The sequence below is a fragment of the Aedes albopictus genome, chromosome 2, assembly GCF_035046485.1.
Source record: "Aedes albopictus strain Foshan chromosome 2, AalbF5, whole genome shotgun sequence".
NCBI classification, from domain to species: domain Eukaryota; kingdom Metazoa; phylum Arthropoda; class Insecta; order Diptera; family Culicidae; genus Aedes; species Aedes albopictus.
Genome location: NC_085137.1, coordinates 358661282 through 358686812, shown reverse-complemented (window position 1 = coordinate 358686812; position 25531 = coordinate 358661282). Strand labels below are relative to the sequence as shown.

The 25531-nt window shown below is 39.5% G+C and overlaps 1 protein-coding gene across 4 annotated transcripts in view; it reads right to left on the bottom strand.

Annotated features, from left to right (window-relative positions):
- LOC109403791 (regulator of G-protein signaling 17) overlaps window positions 1-25531 on the bottom strand; it is a 165719-nt gene that overhangs the window by 9005 nt on the left and 131183 nt on the right. For 2 of the 4 annotated variants that reach the window (XM_062852833.1, XM_062852834.1), the window contains exons 5-7: window positions 8337-8417; window positions 7481-7709; window positions 6993-7114 (exon numbers count right to left, since the gene is read on the bottom strand). In XM_062852833.1, the coding sequence (XP_062708817.1) occupies window positions 6993-7114; window positions 7481-7709; window positions 8337-8417 (432 nt within the window). Of the gene's footprint in view, window positions 1-6992; window positions 7115-7480; window positions 7710-8336; window positions 8418-16287; window positions 16851-25531 lie in introns of all 4 variants that reach the window. The other 2 variants (XM_062852835.1, XM_062852836.1) reach the window with 2 other exon arrangements.

Genomic DNA, 25531 nt, shown 5'->3' with positions numbered 1-25531 from the left:
TAATTTCTAGAGAAATTTAAGTAGGAATTTTGAAGGAAGCCAGGAACTCCTGCAGTAATATCACAAGTCATTCCTTGAGAAATCCCAGAATGTGTGGAAGGATCCCGGTAATTCTTCCTGGAGGAGTGCTGGCTAGTAGAGCTCTTGAATAATCCTAGACTGAACCTCTTTGAGAATCTCGGAAGAAACTCCTGGAGGAGCCCCAGATGGAACTTTTGATTGAATCTTTAATAAGCCCTCGGAAGAATCTAACAACAACACCTGGGAATCCCAGAAGAAACTTCTGGGAAGCCCTGGAAGAAACTTGTAGAAGAACCACGAGGGATGTCTCGGAGGGTTTCCGGATGAATCTCATGTGTAATCTTAAAAAGGACCCTTGGAGGGGTGCCACCGTGTCGACATCAACATGAATCAAACCATCCATGGAAAGCTCACGAAAGTCCGAGCCGCAAACAAGAAGGCCACAAAACGTCAAAGACTCAACCGCGGCATGCAGTGCCCTATAGGGCACTGTACTGTTTTGATTTATGGGATTTTGACTTTTCTGGGCCTTGTTCTTTACAAAATTGCTGTGAAGAAAAAGAGAAGGAGATAATTTCATGCAGTGCCCTATAGGGCTCAACTTCAGCTCTTAGAAAAATGTAGTTAGCTTTCCATGGATGGTTTGATTAAATTGAAAATGTGAGGTTCGTGTGCGTGGAAGTTTGTTGATTTATCGCTTGATGGTGACATGGTGGCGCCCCTCCAAGAGTCCTTCTGGGATTCCACAGGAGTTCCATCCGGGAATCCTCCGAGCCATCCTTCACGGTTCTTTCACAAGTTTCTTCCAGGGCTCCTCCACAAGTTTGTTCTGGGATTCCCAGGAATTCTTGATGATATTCTTTCGGGTGTTCATTTAGGATTCCTTCAGAAGTTCCCTCTGTGGTTCTTCCGGGAGTTTTTTTCTGAAATTACTAAAAAGGTTCTGTCTGGGATTCCTTCAAGAGCTCTTAACAGGATTTCTCCACGATTCATCAAGAGATTCTTTCCAGGTTTACTTGAGGAATACCATCTGAGATAATTCTCAGGATTTCCTGTTTTTTTCAAAACCCCTTCAGAAATTTCACTAGAAGTCAATTCCGACATCCCTCTAGGATTATTCCTTGCAAGATTACCCCAGCAATTTTCCTGTGATTCTTCGAGAAATTTATTCCGCAATTTCTCCACAATTTATTCCAAAAGGATCCCTCTAGGATTTCCTTCTATGATTCCTCAGGGAGCTATATTTAAGATTCTTTTTGGGGAACCTTCCAAAGTTTCCTCGGTGGTCCTTCCAGGAGTTTCTTCTGAAATACCTAACAGGTTCCATCTTAGGAACTCCTTCCAGAATTCTTTCTAAAATCATTTCTGGGACTTCTCATGGAGTGGGAATTCTCCAGCAATCCCATCTGAGATTTTCCTAATAGTTTCAGAGGAAAACCTGAAAGAACTTGCTGGAAAATTTCCCTAAGAAAATTCTGTAGGAGCTTCATGAGGAACTCAATGAACTAAACTGCAGGAGGAATTTTTCGAAATGTTTCCTAATAAACTCCTGGAAGATTTCCATTAGAAACATCTGAAAGAATTCCAGAATGAACTTCCAAAGAGGTTCCAGAAGAAACTCTTAGAGGAAACCAGCAAAAGAGTTTCCAAATGAATCCTGGAAAGAGTTCCTAACTTCCCGTAACGTGGGTAGATCACCTTAGAACGGTGCGTTACGGTGTAAGATCTACCACGTTGCATCAAATTTTAATCTTGCTATTTTTTGCCTAAAGTGGTAGCATACCAGATTAAAATTTGATGTATTTTTGTAATGGTTATGTTTTAATTTATGTTTTGTTTTTAACTGCTTATAAACCTATTTGTTTCAGGAGGATTCAGGTAATTTTATTGTATAACTAGCTGTCCCGGCAAACTTTGTCTTGCCGTCTTGTGGTGGTTTGACAACTGTTAGGCTCAAAAAAGCACCGCACTCTAGATTGGTTTTATTTTTGATCGTGTTGATTTCCTTCCCAGCTCATACATAATCAGTACTTGATCAATTTTCTTTCTTTTCTAGTTGATTTTCGTAACTTTTTGTACATATAAACACAGCCACCACGAATAAGAAACGAATCGTGCAAAATTCATTCTGATCGGTTCAGCCGTTCGTGACTTTTGTTGCCTCAAAGGGAAGTTAAACTCATTTATATATATTAGGCCTGTTCAGCTTTTCAAAAATGTTCTCTGATTCTCAAGTCCACCCCCATATTTTGATTGGCATCCTATAAGAAGTAACTGGTCAAAATTTCAGCCAAATCCATTGAAATTAAGAGGTGCATCAAATCAATTTTGTGTTTTTCGACTATTTTTGAACTTCAAAAAATCATAACTACACTAAAACTTGTCAAAACTTAATTCTTTTGGCAGAAATTGAAAGCTATACTTGTTTGCTACAACTTCTCCGAACAACGTGTGCCAATAAAATTGAAGGAAACATGTGTAATTATCACATTTGTGATCAGAAAAACCTTAAAAAGTTGATTTTTTGATAGATTTCGTTCTGGAACACCCTAATATATGTAATAAGTTGGATTTTTCAAAACGGCATCATATTCTCCAATGTTTTGTGGTTATTTGCTTCCTTGACACCAAAGCTGTAGGAGTTGAGCAAAAATTACTAAAATTCGTGAAAGCCAAATGTGGCCTAAAAACTAGCTTTTCGGGTGCAATCACGCTTTGGCGCGCAAAAAGTGGCATCGCGTCAGCACTGATATGATAGCCAACACCTGTCATCACGCTTGTTTGTTATCACCCGTGATAGGGGGTAGCCAAGGCAAACTACAAGGAAGCAAAGCTACTACGTTCAGTACAATTTCGCGCCACAGCGTGATTGCATCCAAAAAGCTAGTTTTTAGGCCACATTTGGCTTTCACGAATTTTAGTAATTTTTGCTCAACTCCTACAGCTTTGGTGTCAAGGAAGCAAATAACCACAAAACATTGGAGAATATGATGCCGTTTTGAAAAATCCAACTTATTACGTATATTAGGGTGTTCCAGAACGAAATCTATCAAAAAATCAACTTTTTAAGGTTTTTCTAATCACAAATGTGATAATTACACATGTTTCCTTCAATTTTATTGGCACACGTTGTTCGGAGAAGTTGTAGCAAACAAGTATAGCTTTCAATTTCTGCCAAAAGAATTAGGTTTTGACAAGTTTTAGTGTAGTTATGATTTTTTGAAGTTCAAAAATAGTCGAAAAACACAAAATTGATTTGATGCACCTCTTAATTTCAATGGATTTGGCTGAAATTTTGACCAGTTACTTCTTATAGGATGCCAATCAAAATATGGGGGTGGACTTGAGAATCAGAGAACATTTTTGAAAAGCTGGACAGGCCTAATATATATATACTAGCTGTCCCGGCAAACTTCGTCTTGCCAAGCTGTGGTGGTTTGACAATTGTTGAGGTCATCGCAGCAACGCACTCTAGATTGATTTCATTTCGAGCACGCTGAATTTATTCCCGGCTCATGAAAATCAGTATTTTCACAATTTTTATACCTTTTTAAATGATTTTCATAACTTTTTCTGCATATAAACACAGCCACCATGAATACGAATCGAACCGTGCAAGAGTCATGCTGATCGGTTCATCCGTTTTTAAGTTTTGTTGCCTCAAAGGAACTTCAAACTCATTTTTATATATATAGACTAGCTGTCCCGGCAAACTTTACCGTGCCAAGCTGTGCTGTTTTGACAACTGTAGGGCTCAAAACACCACCGCACTCTAGATTGGTTTTATTTCGATCGGTTGATTTTCTTCCCAGCTCACAAAAAATCAGTACAATATAAATTTTCTTACCTTTTTCGTTGATTTTCGTAACTTTTTCTACTTATAAACACAGCCACCACGAATACGAACCGAACCGTGCAAGAGTCATGTCGATCCAAGTGTCGATCGGTTCATCCGTTCTTGAGTTTTGTTGCCTCAAAGGAACTTCAAACTCATTTTTATATATATAGATAGATAATACCATGTGTAAAAAATAGTAACTGTAACGAGCGTATCACTTATGCCCTATTCAGTCAATATTATTTAATCCTTTATTCTCTTTCCAGTAAAGAATCTTATCACCATTCCTGGCGCACTAATCAATATTTTTAGCAAATCACCGTATACATCACCATATTAATACATGCGAACATGTTTAAATATCTATATCGTTATCTGGAAGCGTTTGGTACGGGAGGTCCACGCTTCCGGCTTTAGGACATTTGGTCGAATGACATTTGGTCGAATGACGTTTGGTCGAATGACATTTGGTCGAATGACGTTTGGTCGAATGACGTTTGGTCGAATGACATTTGGTCGAAAGTACATTTGGTCGAACGGACATTTGGTTCAATGGACATTTGGTCGAAACCCATTTTTTGGAAGAAGAAGCATATGACATTTAGTCGAATGGACAATTCGTCGAATGGACATTTGGTCGAAAGGCATTAACTGATGAAGAGTTTTGAATGGAAAATAATTTTATAGATTTCGGTATCATAATTCATATGTTACTGAACTCATTCGGTTGAAAGTAAGTTTGGTCGAATGGACGTTAAGTCGTATAGCAATTTAATCGTGTTAATTATATCAAACATTAAAAAGCAAGCATTGTAGTGCAGTGTAGGTTTCGACTCTTCTTTCCAGTTTCACCATTTCATTGCGTTTTTGTGTATAACATACTTGCTTTTCCATCAAATATTTTCCCTTCTTTTCAACATATGCTGTTCTTTCAAGTGTATTATTTGTACTGAGAGTGAAGACGGGACATTATGGTCGTGATTTTTTCATCTATGATTTTTCCTTCTTTTGAACATAGGCTATTCTTTCAAAATTCGTATTTGTACTATGTTTGAATGTAATGGCTGCTGTCTTTTTATCATGAATTTTTCCTTCTTTGAAACATAGGCTATTCTTTCACGATTATTTATTTCATTGCATTTTCCTGTACCAACTACTGAATGTTTCAGAAGCAATTTCTCCTTTTGAATACAAGCTATTCTTCCGTTTGATAGTTGGATGTTATAGCTGCAGACTTTTTCATCGGATATTTTTCCTTCTTTTAAGGACAGATTGGTTAGGATCCCAAAATGGCCACCACAATGGCCGACTTTGGCACTTACTCGCGACTTCGAGCGTACAAATCTCTTCGTAAACAAAACCAGCGTACCTGATCTTCTTGTTTCAAGCTTATTATAAGTGAGCATAAACAGCATTATAAAATGCACTGTTGTTTGAAGCTTGCTTCTTGAGACTTGTGCGTCTGAAGTTCTGATGCACTGTTGAAGTGGGATATCAAGATGTTTGTCCTTAAACATAGGCTATTCTTTGACGCAGTGTTGCGTATGAACTGAACGCGAGCCAAAATGGTTATTTATGCAACAAGTTGCAAAATGATGAACTTTTTTTCAGCACGAGTCGTACATTTATTCAACGAGGCTTGCTTGTTCAATAACATATAAATAATTATGATACCGAAATCCATAATATTATTTTTGCAACTTCTCATCGTAATAGGCCATTTTACCTCACGCAAATCTGACAGGAAAAGGCCTACTTTCCCACACCATATTAACAGTGCTGTAATGGTTCATTACAGCACTGATTTACGTTGCGTAATGAACCATTACAGCACTGTTTTCAGTTTGATCAACTTATTGATGCTTTCCGGACGCAGGTTTGAAAAATTGTGACAACTACACAGTATAACCTGCTATGATCAGACTCCCTTAATCATGGCTATGAACATCAGTGTGCAGTCTGATAAAAAAATTATTTAAAAACAATCCTCAAGTGGTAATTTATGAAGGTGCAAAAAACGTTGTACGCAACTCGGTGCAGAACTCGATTTTTACAGCACTCGTCGTAATTATCCAACTCGGCAAGCCTCGTTGGATAAATGTACGACTCGTGCTGAAAAAATCTTCATTCTGCACCTTGTTGCGTAAACTACTATTTCCACTCACATCTCTTTTCGTCAGTTAGTGCCTTTCGACTAGATGTCCATTCGACGAATTGTCCATTCGACTAAATGTCATATGCTTCTTTATCCAAAAAATGACTTTCGACCAAATGTCCATTCGACCAAATGTCCGTTCGACCAAATGTACTTTTGACCAAATGTCATTCGACCAAACGTCATTCGACTAAATGTCTTTCGACCAAATGTTATAGATCCATGGGTAACATTTCTGATTTTCATTGAACATATGTTCATTCTTTATGGAGCGCTTTTTGATTTTCTAAGGAGCACTTGCAATTTGTTATGGTTGCAATAACCTTTTGCCCAAAATACGCGTATTTGTTAAAGGATAAGCAATTGAGGATGGACTAAGATAAATTTTCGAAGAAAATAAACGCAACTACCGATGGAGTTTTCAAATAAATAAAAGAAAAGATTCAGAGGAGAACCTTCTTATGTCGCCGGTTCGTAGAAGAAGCTGCATGAAATTGCACTGCACTCGTGTTTCTAATACAGAGCAAATTGCCATGCTAAAACACAGTATTCACAGTATTTGCTCTTTGAAGGAAGCACGACACTAGACAACGGACTAGCATGCAACGCTCAGTGACACAACCGAAAACTTTTCCTGACAGCTGCGGCGGGAATCGAACCCGAGCTCCCCAGCACGATGCGACAACATGCTTGGCGACACTAACCGCACGACCACGAAGCCACCATAATCGCTATAAATGAACTCCTTCGCGAATTTCGCAAGAAACTTTGCTTGATATAATGCGCTTTCTCATTTATAGCGAAAGTTTCAGAAACTTCCTTCAGTAAGAGTATACACTTGCTTCATCTAATGAATTTACCATCACTCTACACTCTGTAGAATGTAGAACCACTCCCCTGGTTGTAATATTTATGTGATGTAATTTCCGAAACAGTGTATGGCACGGAGCAAACCTTAATTAAAAATAAATGACTTACCTCGGATACGAATCTCTATGCATAAGTGTATAAATTTGTAGTTGAGCTTCGTCAAATGTGTGCGGTGTGGGTTCCACCATATTCCTATTAACTATTTCCCGTACTCGAGAATCTAACGACACCTGTTGCCGGTGAGAGAGTGATAGTAGCGTCCCAAATTATCCAACAGCACCAGAAACGGCACAACGGCGAGCGACATCCAAACGGGTAAGTCATCGTTTAGCGCAAAGAACCATCCATGGCGCAGGACAGGAAGACAGGAATAATTTAATTTAATCAACTTTTAATTAAGTGGATCCACACAGAAGGCACGGGCTGCGTTGCAATGTTCACACTTCGCAATCTCTCCCCTGATGGCGCTTCGGTGGAAGAATTTCCCCCGCAAGAAGTCCAGAAGGCCATTCCCACCGGAGGAGACACCCGTGTGAACCCGTTTGCAGCGCGGCCCGGTCCCCCTAGGGACGACGAGGGATAAACGAGATGCCTACCTCTTTCGGTGATAAAATCGATATATAATCTTCGTAGATAAACCTAGCTTTCTCCTCTATCGCCTCGTGATTGGTTTCCTTCTTGAGCTCTTCACAGGCCAGCCAGAAGAGAATGTTTTCCTCGCTATATTCGCAGCGCAGGAACTCCCGGAATGCCATTCGCCCGCTAGGGCTCCACATCAGCTTGTCGAAGCTTTTGCCCCAGCTGCGAATCTCCTCTAGACTTGGCCTGGAATGATAAGTAGATGGATGTTACACGGAGGGAACGATGTTTGGGTATTTTTATGTAGTTTGATTCGATTTGTGCACAACTGGAAAAGGTTTCCTCGGTGGATTAGAATGTTTTGGCACAAAGTTTTCATTGTCATTGAAAGGTTAATAAACACCATAAAAATCGAAATAATATAAAAGCACTGAAAAATGTTATAGCCAGATCGATTGCTTTGCCGCCATCCGGTTGAAACTTCATCTTTTTATTCCAGAAAAAACAGCATAAGTATTATAGAAAGAAATAAGAAAAACTGGAACTTTCATACGATTTCATCACTAATTGACTCCTCGAGTTTTGAACTTATAATGGATCATAATGAGCTACATGGAAAAAGTTCGGTTTTGGATCATTGGAAGTTGAAAACTAACTATTCTTGGATGACGCTCAGAGCTCAGTGTTCCAAATCTTGCTCCCTGTTTTGTATTCCATGGGTGCACTCAACAAGCTGCCGATTTTTATGAACCAACATCCAAATGGAACGAATCGATCAACCCCGCGAGTATGATTAATCGACCCGCTCGTTTTATTGACCAAATTTTACGAACCAATATCGAAAAACAGGCATTTATTTGGCATTGTACTTACTGTTCACCATCGAAAAGCGTATCGGAACTAGCTGGGTCTCTTCTCGTAGGCCCGTTGTCTTCTGCATGTTTTATAGCCAAGCTGCAAAGAAAGAGAACATAAGAAGACAAATGTCAGTATACAGCTGATGTTGTTGTGTTATAAAAGTAGTTATAAACGTATCACAATTCCAACCTCCCGTCGTCTAGACGGCAACTTTCGTCGAATGCAAATCATCCACGACGACATACGTTGTCAGTTTTCAGTGATCCATAAGGTTAGTTGGAAAGTAGGTACGTGCTCCGTCCGAAGGATCTGAACCGTCCGTTGTACCTACATACATATTGAAGCCCCCCACGCGCATACTTGTCAGAATGTCAGAACCTATCTCAAACTAATTTTTCACCTGGGTGAGAACCGACGACGACGCCGCGTCAGACAGGATAATGCTTTCGATGTTTGCTGGCTGCTCGTTGAAAGCGCTGAATCCTATTTGTCGTCCTTCAGCAGACATCGCGTCGTCTTCGCCGCCGGTGTGAAATCGTCCTTGTAGAAGGTGTGCTTACAGATACCTTTTCATTTCATTCTTTACTTTGCTTATATGAATATTTTGTTGAGTTAGGTGCTGTCAATGAACGCATGTCTTTAAGACCTCTTGCTTGACTTATCGAGATGATTCAGTTGCAGATGCGTAACCATGCGTCTCCTTTAACGTTTTATGTACAAACATTTCAATACAGTAAGGAGTATCGGTTTTGGCCAACATATAATTCAAGCCTAACTTTACCATACATTGTATGTAACATATGTAAACAAAAAAGAGATTTTCACATGAGGCGCTGAATTTCGTTAAGGACTGCTTGAGTCAATCATCCCCAAGATTTGTAAGAAATAACCGGCTTTTTCATTATTCTAAAATGCTAAATATATGCAATGGCAACAGTAAACTTCCCCTTCGGTGGGATGGGGTTTTGCCTCTGCAAATCTGAGCGTCTGAATCCCATCCCATGTTTGGGGCGGCTGATAGACATCCGAGTGCCAGGGAAGGACTCTAAGTTCCACTGTGCCCTATGGTCCTCCGGAAAGTAGGACGTTGGTGTCCGGCCCTACGAGCCAGCTATAAAAACCATCCATTGGGAGCACCCGCATACTCGCTGATCTACTGAAGGACCGCGGGTTCGACATCGCACGGTGTCAAAATCTCGATTAGTATTGAACTTTCATGTATCTCGAATTTTTCTTCGAAAATGATTAGTAGGGTCTTGTACCATTTAAGCAGGTGTACCTATTTTGGGCATTTGTAGCTATAACTAAGTCAATTTCTAAGCGATTGATTTGAATTTTTGTATAGAGTTAGCTACTGTACGTGCCTAACTCTATACAAAAATTCAAATCATTAGGTTTGAAATTGACTTAGTTTGTAACCGTTCGTCGAATTCGCTCGAGAAAGTCTTAAAACGCGATGGCTTTTGCGCCACTCTCGCGAACGAGAGAGCACCGGTTCATATCAAAGTTTGCCCGACTTGAACGACTCCTATCTCAAGGGCTCCCTAAAACGGCCGCTGGCTCGACTAAAAACTCCAAAATCTATAAACGAAACGAATCAATAACGGAAAAACGGAAATTTACACAAAAAGAGATAAAGAACAGAATAAACAACAACAAGTGAACATTTAGGAATCACTGAAGTGAATTTATTGGAATAAATTTGGCAAACAAAGCAAAAACAATAGAAACACGAAAAAATAACAATTGAATTCATTTTAGTCTATATTCTTTTTCACAAAAATACTCGTCAAATGTGTGTGTGTGTGTGTGTGTGTGTGTGTGTGTGTGTGTGTGTGTGTGTGTGTGTGTGTGTGTGTGTGTGTGTGTGTGTGTGTGTGTGTGTGTGTGTGTGTGTGTGTGTGTGTGTGTGTGTGTGTGTGTGTGTGTGTGTGTGTGTGTGTGTGTGTGTGTGTGTGTGTGTGTGTGTGTGTGTGTGTGTGTGTGTGTGTGTGTGTGTGTGTGTGTGTGTGTGTGTGTGTGTGTGTGTGTGTGTGTGTGTGTGTGTGTGTGTGTGTGTGTGTGTGTGTGTGTGTGTGTGTGTGTGTGTGTGTGTGTGTGTGTGTGTGTGTGTGTGTGTGTGTGTGTGTGTGTGTGTGTGTGTGTGTGTGTGTGTGTGTGTGTGTGTGTGTGTGTGTGTGTGTGTGTGTGTGTGTGTGTGTGTGTGTGTGTGTGTGTGTGTGTGTGTGTGTGTGTGTGTGTGTGTGTGTGTGTGTGTGTGTGTGTGTGTGTGTGTGTGTGTGTGTGTGTGTGTGTGTGTGATCATGGTCATGAACTAAAAAACGACGTACCTGCGCAGGCTTTTTCGGTGTCAGTACTTCTTCGTGGCCAATCGTCGACGTTGCTCTCCTTAATGTTCGCCGGATTAAAGGTGCGGAGGGGGAGCGTCGACGGTCCGGTACTCTGCCCGATCGTACTTAAACCGTACGCGGGTAGGCCGGATGTGATCCCTGCTCCGTTTGGCTGCCAGTTTTGGCGAGCGAGGAGCAGCAAAAATGACTTGAAGTCCAAAATAAAAAGCGCCTCTTGGACGCTTTGAAAACAACAAATACGTGCACAGGGAGCAGAGTGTCTGCCCCTGGCAACAAAATCCACAAAATAAAACTTTCCAAACTAAAAACTGTTCACCAGCCGACTCTAACTTAAAGTGATGGAGTCAAGTCTAATTCTCTTGTCCAGTAAATTTCCCGCTATTGAAGCAGTCGTTTATTCAATCTACAAACTATTATTTACAAGTGCGCCAAATTCAAATCGCACATGGCCGTAACAACTATTTAACGCCATCGAAAAAGTCCTATAAGATACATAACATGAATCGTCATTAGCTTAGCCTAGACATAAACCATATATGAAACGGATAATCTAAACTACATAAATGAAACGGTTCAAACTCAAAGACAAATTCAACGAATCCAATTCACATAAGATTTTACTTAAAAAGACAAAAACGTCAAAAGCTACAAATTAACTAAAATAATCATGAAAACTAATAATGAATTTAAAAAAAAAAACAACCTTTAAGATGAAAATCCAAAATATTTAAATGAACCAACAACTTACTTTAACTGAATTCAAACTTTATTTTACTTAAACAGAATAAAAACGTCAAAACGTTACAAGTTATAGCGGCAAGTGCCCAAAATGGTACACCTGCCCAAGTGGTACAAGACTCTTCTTCTTCTTCTTGGCGTAGCGTCCTCATTGGGACAAAGCCTGCTTCTCAGCTTTGCATGCGTATATCGTGTGGCAGGCACGAAGATACTTTATGCCCAAGGAAGTCAAGGATATTTCCTTTACGAAAAGATCCTGGACCGACCGGGAATCGAACCCGTCACCCTCAGCATGGTCATGCTGAATACCCGTGCGTTTACCGCCTCGGCTTTATGGGTACAAGACTCTATTTGGGCTAAATTTTCATAATCGAAAGACTAGAAAATATTCTATCGACAAAAAAATTTCCATACATTTTGTATGGGACGTTTTCCGGCTCAAAATTGTATTTAATGAATTTTAGTAAGAAAAACAGCTAAAAACTTAGCTAAATCAAAATTTTCCCGATGGAATATTTTTAAATTTTCCAATTATAAAATATAGCCGGTAAGCAGATATTTTCTGAAGAAAAATCCGAAGTACATGAAAGTTCGATAATAATCAAAATTTTGACACCGTGCATCGTAGCACTGCAGGAGATGTGTTGGCCAGAATATACGAGCAGAATCTCAAGGCAGCGTTACTAGACCAGGGTGAGCTCGTTGTGGCCCCAATAGAAGATTGCTCTGCCGTGAAGAAATGGAATTGCTGTACCGTTCCCAAAAAATACGGAAATTCCACAAGAAGCTTAGCGCATCTTGCAACGACTTCGTCCCGCGAGCCGATATATGCGAGCCATGTGCTAGACAAGCTGTCAAGGTAACAGCGTTATTAAAAGATGAGCAATTATAAAAGAAGCAAGTGGGCCTCTATATTCCTCTGAAATCCATTTAAATGTTTTAAAACGATTTGAAAAGGCTCTGGAATCCCATATAATCTGACGGCTGTTCGAGCCCGTATGAAGTTGATCATCAATATTAACTTCTTTTCTCGATCAGCCTAGATAGTGTCGATAGCGATTGTCTCAATTAGCTAAGAACAACACTACGGACCGCTTGTTCCGGTGGTAAGAGTCCGCCAATTAGTGACCCCTAATTCATGGTGTGATGCGGCTTCATGCTTATCGTGCCTAGGAATGAATGGCTAGGGGGGTCTAAGAAAAACCTATCCGCAAACGGAGCCTGTGGAGTACCAGGGCGACCTCCACAGTATGTTGCCCTTACTGCGCTAACCGGAGCAATGGTGCAGTGGACCTTGTGTATCTCCGAGACAATCAGCTGCCCTTCTTTAGTCTCACTTGAGGCTAAATAAGGACGGGATTATGAAGATGTTGTTAATTAGTTAAAATTATCACCTATATGGTTTCGCATTATGCGATTTACAAGTGTATTCTGTGTATCTTCGCCTTTGGCGTTTTCCAATCGATACCGATACGTACAACTTTTTGAAGTTTGTGTATTATTATTATTATTAATTTATTTTAAGGGCCTTTTAACTGAATGGAAGTCATTCGGGTCCGTTGAAGTTTGTTGAGACGTGTGGTACATTCGGAACTAGAATACCATTTTGAATGCAGCTTCTATTTCAAGCAGCTTCAATAACTGCAATTTATTGAACGTTAAGGTAAATAATAACAAATAAAACAAAATTGTAGTATGAATTCTCCGGCTAATATCCTAACAGCGGTGCACGGTACACGACTTGCAGTTCTTTTTACCACGAACTGAAACGCACTGCCCTATCGTTCCAATTCATCAATAGGCAGCCATTGTAGCGCTCGTCGTTATTGTTTCAGGGTTGCCAGTTCCACGAAGAGCCTAACGCATAGGAACTATTCGCAACAGTGACTCTTTTACACAAGGTTGTTTACGATATCGAGAAAGCATTCGCTCAAAAGCAACCTTGTTTGTGTGTTTTCTTTTATATCGAGGGTGCCTTTGACCACGTGCCTTTCGATGCCATATTTGAAGCCGCACGGAGTCAGTCTCCAATGATTTCCAATTGGATTCATCAAATGCTCAAAAACCGATATCTCTTCTTGACATTGCGTCTAGCAGGGATTAGGAAATTGACTGTTTGTGGATGCCCCCAAAGGAGAGTCTTGTCACCGCTTTTGTGGAATCTCATAGCAGATACGCTATTGAGGCAACTCAATAATAGCGGTTTTCCTACTTACACCGTGTCCAATAAGTTTTCATACAAAATCAAGCTCAATTCATTTAACATCTGTAATTAGGATTTTCAAAGTAAATATATTTATTGGAAGGCCAACTAACATACTCCAAATACAGCATATGTTTCGGATCTAACTGTCTTTTATCCTTTTCTGCTGATCGCTTATGTGTCGTAAGTCAATTTTAGCTGGCACGCACGCTATTTCATTGGTATTTCGTTGTATTTTAATGAGTAATGGTTTTAAGTTGAAACAAATTTAGTTCCTGTCCTCTCCATCGCTAGTAGCAACTATGACCAGAAGAGATAAAATATGGGATCCTGTATTGGTAAAGTACGGAGTCGTTTTATTTTGTACAAAATAAAACGAAAATTAAACAAAAATGTAAATTTACCTGTTTCAATGAGATATGTTGTGTTAAAGAAGCATTGGTGCATCTTATCTGGATAATTTACACCATTTTTACTTATAAAACATGCTTGTATTCCAATTGGCAATGCCGGCGAATCTTTGGTACAACTTGGGGTCTAAAACCCAAGTATATCAAATGGATTTACCCAACTGTTGTTCGGCCAATATTGGCCTATGGATGTCTTGTGTGGTGGCAAAAAGGCGAAATGAGAACGATCCAATCAAAGTTAGGCCATCTTCAAAGAATGTGCCTAATGGCGATGTCTGGAGCGTTCTTTTCAACTCTCACGACAGCGCTCGAAGTTCTCTTTGACGTTGCTCCAATACACATTCATCTCAAACAAGAAGCACTTTCTTGCACTTACCGTCTATGGGTACTCGGTTTACTAGAGGAAACTCCTGTGAACCGCAGTTCAACACACACCTCGTTGTTTCCACTTTTGGTGAATTGGGACAAAGTAGTCCTTGCTCCAAGTGATCTTACAATTGCTTGTAATTTCCCATATAGGACATTTTCCATGAAATTCCCTTCCCGGGAAGAGTGGGCATCTGGTTATCTGGAAAGAAGTATTTCAAACGGCATCGTATGTTACACTTATGGCTCCCTTCTCGAAGGTCGAACAGGTGCTGGTGTTTATTCTCGTGAGCTAAGGCTGCATCAGTCTTACTCACTTGGCAGACACTGCACCGTTTTTCAGGCCGAAATCTTTGCTCTTATGTGCGGAGTGCAATCAGCACTTCAGCAGCACGTAATGGGCAAAGTAATATACTTCTGCTCAGATAGCCAGGCTGCTATTAAAGCACTTGCTTCGGCCAACTCCAGGTCGAAGATAGTTATCGCTTGTCGAACTCAAATTGAGGAGCTGAATTCAGCAAACGCTGTTCACCTTGTATGGGTACCTGGCCATTCTTCCATCGCTGGAAATGAATTGGCTGATGAGTTAGCTCGCACTGGAGCATCACATTCATTGGTCCTGAGCCAGCTATTCCGGTATCCAAGTGTTGGGTAAAGCTTCAGATTGACACCTGGGCTGCCACTCAGCACAAACAATACTGGAATAGTTTGGAGTCATGTCGTCAAACAAAATTGTATTGTACTGAGCCATCTCTAGGGGTGACAAAGTATCTAACAAATCTGTCAAAGCAGAATTGCAGCATGCTGGTCAAAGCATTGACTGGCCACTGCCGACTCAATTATCACATAGCGAATATTCAGCAAGCTGATTCATTTGCCTGTGATAGCTGTGAATGCGATTATGGAACTTCGTATCATTTAATATGTAACTGTCCAGTTTTTGCGGAATTTCGTTTCCGAGTACTCGGTAAACACTTATAAAATGAAACTGACTTCAGAAACCTGAATCTTCAGGACGTTCTGTTGTTCTTGACCCGCTGTGGTAAAGAGCTATAGGCTCTCTTTACGCTTTATGCGTTATCACAGTGCCCTTCTCAGGGCGCTGTTCGAACCCATTGTGGTACGCTTATGCGTTATTACAATGTCCTTTTCAGGACACCATGTTAACCCATTGTGGTACGCTTTTGCGAGTATGACGATCCTATTCCCTTACCTGTCCTTTCCCATGTCCTATCCTTTTTCCTTCCCTTCTCCGTCAGGTAAATGATGAATAGGCTCGTGTTCATGGCGATGGCACAAATTTCCCGAATGGAGTTGAACGTGCCTCTAGAGCCGACCTACTGATACTTGATACCTGATAGAAGCAAGAACTAAACCATTTGGGCCTATCATCATAGAAAAAGTGCTAAAGGCCTCCGTCATATTTTTCTTTTAAGTAATCTGAATATTTATATAAAAAAAAAATTGCCAAAAGTCTTCTGTTGTATAAATAACATGTAGTGAACTCTTGCACAGTATTCACTAAGATGGAGCTCCTCACTATTATTTATTCCATTCGATCAGCAATGAAGCAGAATCAATCCATCTAATTATTCACGACAATCAAAAAGAAATATACATCTGTATATTTTATGCTCCTATCGCTTATTCATAAATCACGGCGAGCAAACGAATCTACTATTTGTCACGTATTTTTATTTATTATTGGATTGACATTTCCAATGCTCCAGGTTAAGATTGCTCTTTTCCAACAAAGCAGTAGATACAACAGAATCACATCGTTAAAATCAATCTTGCACTATGTAAATAATGATGTTTTTCTTCAAATATTGAGCACTCTCCTCGTGCAGAAAGCAGGAAACTCGCATCATTCGTAACCCTCAATGAGAAGAACTTACCGTTTCCGGATTATCGTGAAAGCCGTGCGCCATTTTTCGGCCATATTTCAGGTCCACCCCTTGCAGGACTCACAGGTGCTCGGCACCCGTCCCACGCCTGAATCACAGTTAGCTTAGCGCTTTTCGCTTGAGGCTGTTGCACTTTTCACACGGCTGCTGCTGCTGGTGTCGATCCGGTCCGTGAACTTGCCGAGAAGCCGCCGTAGTAGTCTTGCGATAGCTTGAGGAGGAATTTCGCACTTTGTTTGCCGGCTCATTTCTCGGTTTCCTATTTACACTCTGGTGTAGCAGCACCACCCGACCCCGAACCCGCGCACTCCACAACACTATATATTCACACACACTCTCCGACCAGGAATATTTGTAGTATTTGTTTTTATTTGGCTGTTCTCTTTACATCATAATTTTCACTTACGACCGTGTACTCGGTTCTTACGGTAAACACATCGTGTCAAGGTTGCCCCGTGGTGGCCGGTACTTGCTGATGACGAGTCCAGGCGGCGAACACTGCCTAGCATCATTTGCACTATAACCCCGACCCGGTGATTGTGAAACGTTAGCATCTGTGGCGGTAGAGTTGGGGGGAAACGGGTGGATCATCACTTAGCCTGGAGGGTGACGTACCATATGCAGGGGAGCGGGAAAGTGCTTGATTACGAAGGATGCTTGAATAAATATTAGCTCCCCACTGTGGATGAGCCGCCAACCCATTCTGGCTAACGGATGTTTTTCTCAATTTGTGTGATACCGTTCCGCTTTTTGTTGAGTATTTTAATGGTAAATAGTGCTCTAGGATATGGGATGGGTTAATTTAAAATAAAAGCACTAGATCAGAACGTTTTTGTGCCATCGCATGTTTAGCGTAGTATGGTTCAAACTGTTATTCTTGTAAGTTTCTTTTATCATATTCAATAAAGATAAATTTATTTTTACGAGCATTTAAAGTGCTAACAGATAACACAAAATTTGCTAAGAACGGTAACACTAGTTTACAAAATACACTGGAACCTATTTTTATGCACATGGCTGGAACTTCATAAATTAAAAATGTGCATACATTAAAAAAGGCATAAAAAGAGGGAAATTTATGCAAAAATTAGGTATGGGCTTTAATTAGAGATTCTAGTTCGCGAAAACAGGTCTTGCTCCTGGGCAGTTGAGGACTTGCTAAGGGGGTTTCCAGAAAGTTCCCAGAGAGCCTAAAAAGGGGGTTCCAAGGGGCTTCAGGGGCGTTTTAAGGGATTGTTTCGGGGGATTTGAGGAGCCTTTTAAGCGTGTTCTGTCAACATTGTTTGGCGTTTTCATGGGATTACGGGGAATTCTGGGGTATTTCAATAGTATTAAGTGCCCAAGTAACAGAACTAGCTGAATAAGTCTCTTAAGCTATAATTTGCTTAACAGTGGTTTTTTCTTTTTTTCACTCTTGTACAGCAAAAATGTTTGTTGGGTGGGTTTCAGGGGCGTTCCAAGGGGCTTTTGGGGCAATTCAAGGGATCTCAGGAGCCTTTAAAGGGCGTTGAAAAAGGTTTGAGCGGCGTTTTAAAGTATTTCAGAGTCTGCTCTGAAACTTCCTGAAATGCCTCAAAAATCCCCCTTAAACCCCTCGGGGACCCCATGTAACGCACCTGAGAGGCTTCGAAACCCCTGAGAACTCCTCCGTAACGCTTCCGTAACGCCTCTGAATCCCCGAAAATGTTCTGAAACGTCTTGAAATGCCTCCAAAATCCCCCTAAAACCCCCTCGGACCCCATGTAACGCACCTGAGAAGCTCCGAACCCCATGAAAACTCCTCCGTAACGCCTCTGAATCCCACCGAAGAGGCTCTGAAACGTCCTAAAATGCCAAAATCCACGTTAGACCCCTTTGGAACTCATGTAACGCACCTGAGGGGCTCCAAACCCCCCGAAAACTCATCCGTAACGCTTTCGTAACGCATCTTAATCACGCCGAAAAAGATCTGAAACATCCTGAAATGCATCCAGTATCCCCCTTAAACCCATTCGGACTTCATGTAACGCACTTGAGTGACTCCGAACCCCACGAAAACTCTTCGTAACGCTTAAGTAACGCCTCTGCATCCCACCAAAAATGCTCTGAAATATCTTGAAATGCCTCCAGGATCCCCCTAAAACCCCCTCGGACCCCATGTAACGCACCTGAGAAGCTCCGAACACCCCGAAAACTCCTCCGTAATGCCTCTGAATCACGCCGAAAATGATCTGAAACATCATATAATGCCTCAAAAAATCCTCTTATACCAAAACCCCTAATAACACCTCCGTAACGCCTATGAAACCAGCCTAAAATGCTCTGAGACTTCCTGAAATGACTCCGAAACCCCCTTAAGCCCACTCGGACCCCATGTAACGCACATGAGACCTTCGGAAACACCCAAAAACGAACCTGTAACCTTCCTTTGCTCTCTTCTGTAAACACCCCTTGGCCACCGTTTCAATAGTTCCCGTCATTATCAAATATTCTTATGCACAATATTGTTTCTGAGTAAATTTCCCTCTTTTTATGCAGGGCATAAACAACACAGTAAAACCGCTCAGCACTAAAATGTGTAAGACCTACTCATAAATGCATAATTTCCATATCACTCATAAAATGTGTAAGAGTTACACACTCACAAAACCTGCTCCTGCGTCCACAAAATCTTTTAAGTTGCATTTTTTGTATGGCAATCTAGCTAGGTTTACTAGTGACCTTCTCGAATAAAAAAATATAGCCATTTCACATCTAGAATAATATACGAGTAGATTTTGTGAATGTGTAATTCTTACACATTTTATGAGTGGTATGGGAATTATGCATTTATGAGTAGGTCTTACAGATTTTAGTGCTGAGCAGTTTTAGCGTAAAGGTGCATAAATTAAAAGTGCATAAAAATAAAATGAGGTTTTAGTGTAGAACGAAAATCGTGAACTTCTGTCAACGACCACAATTTTTGAAGCATAATTTAGCGCTGATTTCGAAACCGTGCTTCAAAAAGTTTTAAGCAGAACAGTTTTTGAGTTTTAACTCAATATTGAGCTTAACAAATTTTTAAAATATGGAATTAACTAAAATTCGAAAAGGGTGCCTGTACCAATTATGGCACTACCTAAGGAAAACTATTTGTAAAAAATAACGAGAAGACCAACGAATGTCATCAATATGTTAAAAGATAGCTTAGTTTCAATACTTTACAGGAAAAATATAGAAACGGTTCCAAAACTATTTTTAGTATTTATTACAGCGTGTGACAATGATATGATATGACAATGAATTATGACCACATTTTTTTAACTTCGGTTGCTTTTCACACTATTTCCATGCATTTCTTATGGGCTTAGCCATAACTGGTACACTCTGGCGAAAAAGGGTACAAGGAAGCCAACATTTTTAGGAAAATGATCTATTTCTACCATAATTTGAGCAATATGTGGAGTTTAAATGAGTGCAAACATCTTTTGTGAACGCGGTCTGTTATTCACAAAAATGGTCTTGTTGATTTACATCGTTAACGGGTGAAAATCAACTATGGCGAATAATTGGTACTATAGCCATAATTGGAACACTTATCTTGCGTTTTGTTTAACCAATTAAATCTTTTTCCATAAATATAATACAATGCGATCTTCTAAATTCAGGTTTTACCTCAGATTGATAAAATTTAAGATATTGGCGAGTTTTAGGGACAATCCTCTGAATTTAAGCAAAATTTCAAAAAATATATGAAAAAAATGTTTTTTTTTAATGAGAAAAAAAAACAATTTAAAATTTTTTTCTCATTGCTTATTTGACATATCATATGTAGGCGAATTACAGTAAACAAAATCAGCTCAATCGGAGCATCGATTACGGATAATGAGAGGTGTGAAGTGAGCGACTTTGGTTAAAATAGAGCGGAAATCGATTTGAAATCATCACGTATGCATGGTATGGTAGACGAGCTTGGTGGTCTAGTGGCTACCGCTTCTGATTCGTATGCAGAAGGTCATGGGTTCAATCCCTGGCCCGTCCCTTTTCATCCTACTTTGTATCTTTCTATCCACTTCCTCTCTCTCTCTCTTCTCTACATATACAACTCATGTATATTCATATGCTCATAGCCATCGCTAGAACCAGAAACGAATTGGAAAAAAGTCGTTTCCCTCCCTTCCAATTTCCACTCATAGCACAGTGTATATAACGCCTACAAGTTATGCAACCAAAGCGTGCTGTGCCGCTTGACACCTCATTCACCACACAATCTATCACCTTACGAACACTATAAATAACCCCCTATCCATGGATCGCATCACCGACCCAACGGTGACTCCCAGATCTCCCATCCTTTCCGTCTAACAAATACCCCAGTCCGTGCTGGTTGTGGGGATGCAGAGGTGATCTCGGTCTTTAGTAGCAACAACCAGCACACTCTAACATTCCTTTCCCTTCCCAACTAACTATAAGGACGTGGCCGGCGCCGTTTTTGATCAAAAATGTATGAACTGCCTAAATTGCACTTTAAGAATAAGTGGAGTGTGCCAGCCCTTATTCATTTGGATCTCATTGCAATTGGTACCAGCTAAGATCAATCACGGAGGAGCAACCATTGACATAATGGCACAAATGTCCCGAATGGAGGATAACGTGCCTCTGGAGCCGGCCCTCTGAACCATTGACATATATAGTCAGATATGATCGTTTTTTTATCGAATTCAGAAAAAACTTCTGAAGAAATGCCTGAAGCAATGATAAATAAATTTTAAAAAATTAATATAATGCATTTTTAAAGTGATGGTCATGCCATACGCATATGATCATAAAACATGAAATTTTCAAAAAAAAAATGCAGCTCGACTTGAAGAGCATTTCTATATTTTTTTGGATATGTTATGTAAAAATATGTAAACAATCGTAAAAAATATAAAAAAATATAGTCGTTGTGGTCCAACATTGTGAAAATCATAAAAAACTGATATTTTGACCATTTTTACATATTAAAGTTTACTTATTTTATTTCGCGATATTTTGGCAGTCGCGCGGTTGGCCCACCCCCACCAGTACCACGTTAATGCTGAGTACATAAAACGAGCTTTTTTTCAAGTTTTCAGGTTTCGAGAATTAAACCTGGGATCGAATCCCACTCCCGACAAACTTACAAAATGTGAGTTCTTCCTTCGAAAGGGAAGTAAAACGTGGGTCCCGAGATGAACTAGCTTAGGGCTTAAAATCTCGTTAATACAGAAAGAAAAAAAACTAATCTAAAACTAATAATCTTCTCATTCGTAAAAAGATTGAAAATCGGACAATTGGTTCAAAAATTAAAAAAAAGAGAAATATCGTTTTTCTGGACTAAAGCATTGTCCAGTTAGAATCCGGACGCAGATAATCACTTATATCTCAGAGGTGGAATAACAAACAGAAAAGGTGAAGCCCTCAAAACAAAGATAATTTACTGTAGTTTCATGGAAAAATATCATTAAAATTATTTAATTTAATTTTTAATACATTTACTAATTTTTTCCGTGATTACTTCCTTAAAAATCTGCACAATGGTAGTAAATTTTAACATCAACCCCTTCGGCGGATTTGTTTAACAATCAGGTCATCTCTGTAGTGTCCTGAGACCCTCTACCAATCTGATCAGGATTCCAAAGAAACTTTGCCAAATATTTCTCTTCTTGCGAAATTAAGGGCTATTCAGTGAATTCCAAAGAAGCGAAATTTGAGTGTTTTTTCGTTAATAAACACTATCCAACAGTGATGACACCACTGCACACCTCAGGCTGTCGTGATAGCTCACCAAATTAGCTCAAACCTCTACAGATCCCTTGTGTGCATTTTTGAAAAGCAGCACGCGATTCCTGAGGTTATCATCTTTGTACATATTTGGTGTCAAAATCGTGATATGAGAAAACGATGTCCAGAGCTCGAACTTCCTGGCAAATCTTGGAATTCCAAGCAGATTTATCCATGAACATAAACTTCAATCTTCCTTGGGCACTTCCTCATGGCATGGTTAATAACATCTGTGCACATCACACATAATGGTTATGGAGACATTAACATTTTTCGCGACTGTCGTACCTGACCACGCTTAATTTTCAGCGTGTTTGTGCAAAATTTTTTTCCTTCACTTATCTTCAATCTGAAATAACTTTTCACTCGTAGCAAGAAAATCGATGAAATTTTCACCACCAATAGAGGACTTGTTTATGATCAGACTGCAGTGAAAAAAATATGATTATGATCATTGAGAGCGTCACAATAAATTATCCTTTGCGTCCGGATTCTAACTGGACAATGCTTTACCCTTTTTTTAAAAATGGCCAGCCTAATGGCGAAACAAAAAATATATGTGTCATTATTTTTGGTAAAGATCATTCCTACCGAATTTGAGCAATATCAGAGCATTTCTATTTTCGAGTCTATTTTTTTTTCATGCACCAAATGCTTATAAAGCCAAAAAGCTTTTAGAGCTCAACAAGAGAGCTCTATGTACATACACTGGCCTAATAACTAGCAGGTATCACTTGTAAAATATTGGCCAGATTCAGGGTGATATCTGTCGTTTCTGTAATACGGAACGTGAAACCTCGGAACATCTGCTTTGCAGATGTGGTGCTTTATACACGCGCAGGCAAAGATTTCTAAATAGTGGTTGCTTGCAACCCAGTGAGATCTAGTCTGCAGAACCTGATAAGGTCTTGGGGTTAATTAATTCTCTTGCACCTGACTGGGAGACGGCGCGTCGTGGCAGAAGCTGATTACTTGACATATAGTAATTAGCTGGCTAGATGCGAATATCAAAACGGGACATGCCACAATAGTTCAGCTTATTGGACGCGGTGGCTTAAATTCCCCAACCGAGGTGGGAAAAAAGTTCCTGTGCCGACCGATAATTGGTCACTTTCAGCATGTTCTTATTGAATACCCGCGTGTTTATAACTTTGATTTTATGTGACTTGAAAATTGTTTACCAATTATTACAGATTCTTCTCTATATGGACCATGCTTCTATAGACTTCTACTCTTGAAGATTTTTTGACACCTGGCCTTTTGACTACGTGGTCTTCTAGTCAGAAGCCTAGTCTGATCCTCTGATCTTTTAGTTTTTCCTCGGATTGCAATTCTCTCTAATAACTTATTGATCATCTGGTCTTCTGTTTATTTTTAACTTTGTGGAAGTCTAGTCTTCTGGTTCTCTGGTCATCTGGTATTCAGTCTCACTGGTTTTCAAGTCTTCTAACCTTTTGATCAGTAGGTCTTATAATATTATGGTTTTCTGGATTTCTGATCTACTGATGTTCTAGTCTTATAGTTCTCTACTCTTCTAGTATTTTGGTATTCTCGTTTTCTTTCTATTTGGTCATCTAGTCATTCTACATCTTTAGTCTTCTGAGTTTTTGCTGTTATAATTTGTCACCTGGTCATTTAGACTACAGATCAATCAGGTTTCCCATTTTACTTGTCTTCTAGCATTCATGAATTGTGTGAAGGTGAATATAGAACGAAGCCACACCTTGAATTTTCAAAAGTACAAATCTGAAGAACAAAATATCATACTGAGCTGAAAAGTTGATCGATTGGTCACCACCAGCGGGTGACCAATCGATCAACTTTTCGGCTCGGTGCGATGATTGGTTCTTCAGATTTGTGCTTTTGAAAATTCAAGGTGTGGCTTCGTTTTATATTCACCTTAATCTTTTGATAACCAATGCTCCCAGACTTCTTAGGTCCCTTTCTTTTTCCTTTGTTTAATATTTAATTTGTTAATAACACCGTTCAACACTAAATTTTTTTATGGGATGAGAAAAAAATAACATGGGTTTGGGACCCTAGAAGTGTCATAGTGAAAGAATTTTTAAAAAATATTGGACCGGGCCTTCACAGTTTAAAACCGAAGTTTGTATGGAGAACTTGGGGTGTTCAATTGATATCCGCATTAGAACACGCTGTGCATATATTTAGGCGTTAGACAATAACGAAACCAACCAAAATACCGAAAACGCCTAAAAATATGCACGGCACGTTCTAATGCACACATCAATTGAACACCCCAAGTTCTCCATACAAACTTCGGTTTTAAACTGTGAAGGCCCGGTCCAATATTTTTCAAAAATTCTTTGACTATGACACTTCTAGGGTCCCAAACCCCTATTATTTTTTTTCTCATCCCATAACACCAAATTTTGTAAAATTTTATCGAGCAGTGTAAGTTGCGTTGTGACACAAGTTCTCTTTCATTCCAAAAGTATTTATTAAGTTTCTGTTTAAAACGCTGTAAAAAAAAGTTTAAAACGCTGTAACTTTTCATAGAGTGCATCAAAAATTTTTGACTGTTTGTTTACCCACTATATGTGCATCATTGGTACAATTTTGAGCTCGATTGGTTAATGTTTCGCGAAGCTAGAATCATTCTCGTAAAACACTATTTTTAGACAACTTATTTTTGAACTGTCATATCTCGGAAACCAGTGAACCGAATTTAATGAACTTTTGATCGTTTATCAACAATATATTTATGCTTCTCATGTCATTAAAACATAGGTACTTTTTGAACGTTGAAAACAGTTATCATGGATTGACTCTTTTTGGATCTTTCTTGAAAAAATGTATTTTTTTATATCAATGTCATTAAATTTTAGTGTTGATATCCAAAGGTTTTCTGCTTATGTTCTTAAGATATCTCTATTCAGATATATTAGAGCCTATTTGGATTGAAGGAAGAGCACATTTAGTAATTTTTGTGTGGTAATGTAAATTTGACTTGTTTTCCTCTATATGGGTGAAAATGTCAAACCGGTATAACTTATCGTGAAAAAATATTACATTTAATAGCGTCGTATTAAGTATCAATATATTGTTGATAAACGTTAAACATTTCATTCAATTCGGTTCACTGGTTTCAGAGATATGCCAGTTCAAAAACTAGTTGTCCAAAAAATAGTGTTTTCCCAGAACGGTTCTAACTAAAGATTAACAAATCACGCTCAAATTTGTACCAATCTTGCACATATAATAGGTAAACAAACAGTTAAAATTTGAGAATTTTTGATGCACTCTATGAAAAGTTATAGCATGTTGAACATTTTTGTGAGAGAAAAAAAGTTGCCTATCCCAAAAATTTTGGCCATCCCCTGTAATTGTGTGTACACTCCCGATCAAAAGTTTTGGGTTTGCCCAAAAATCTTCTTAAAACCATATCTCCGCTAATTCACGTCAGACTTCAAGAACCTAGGTCTTATTCTAAAGGTAATAAATCAAAGAA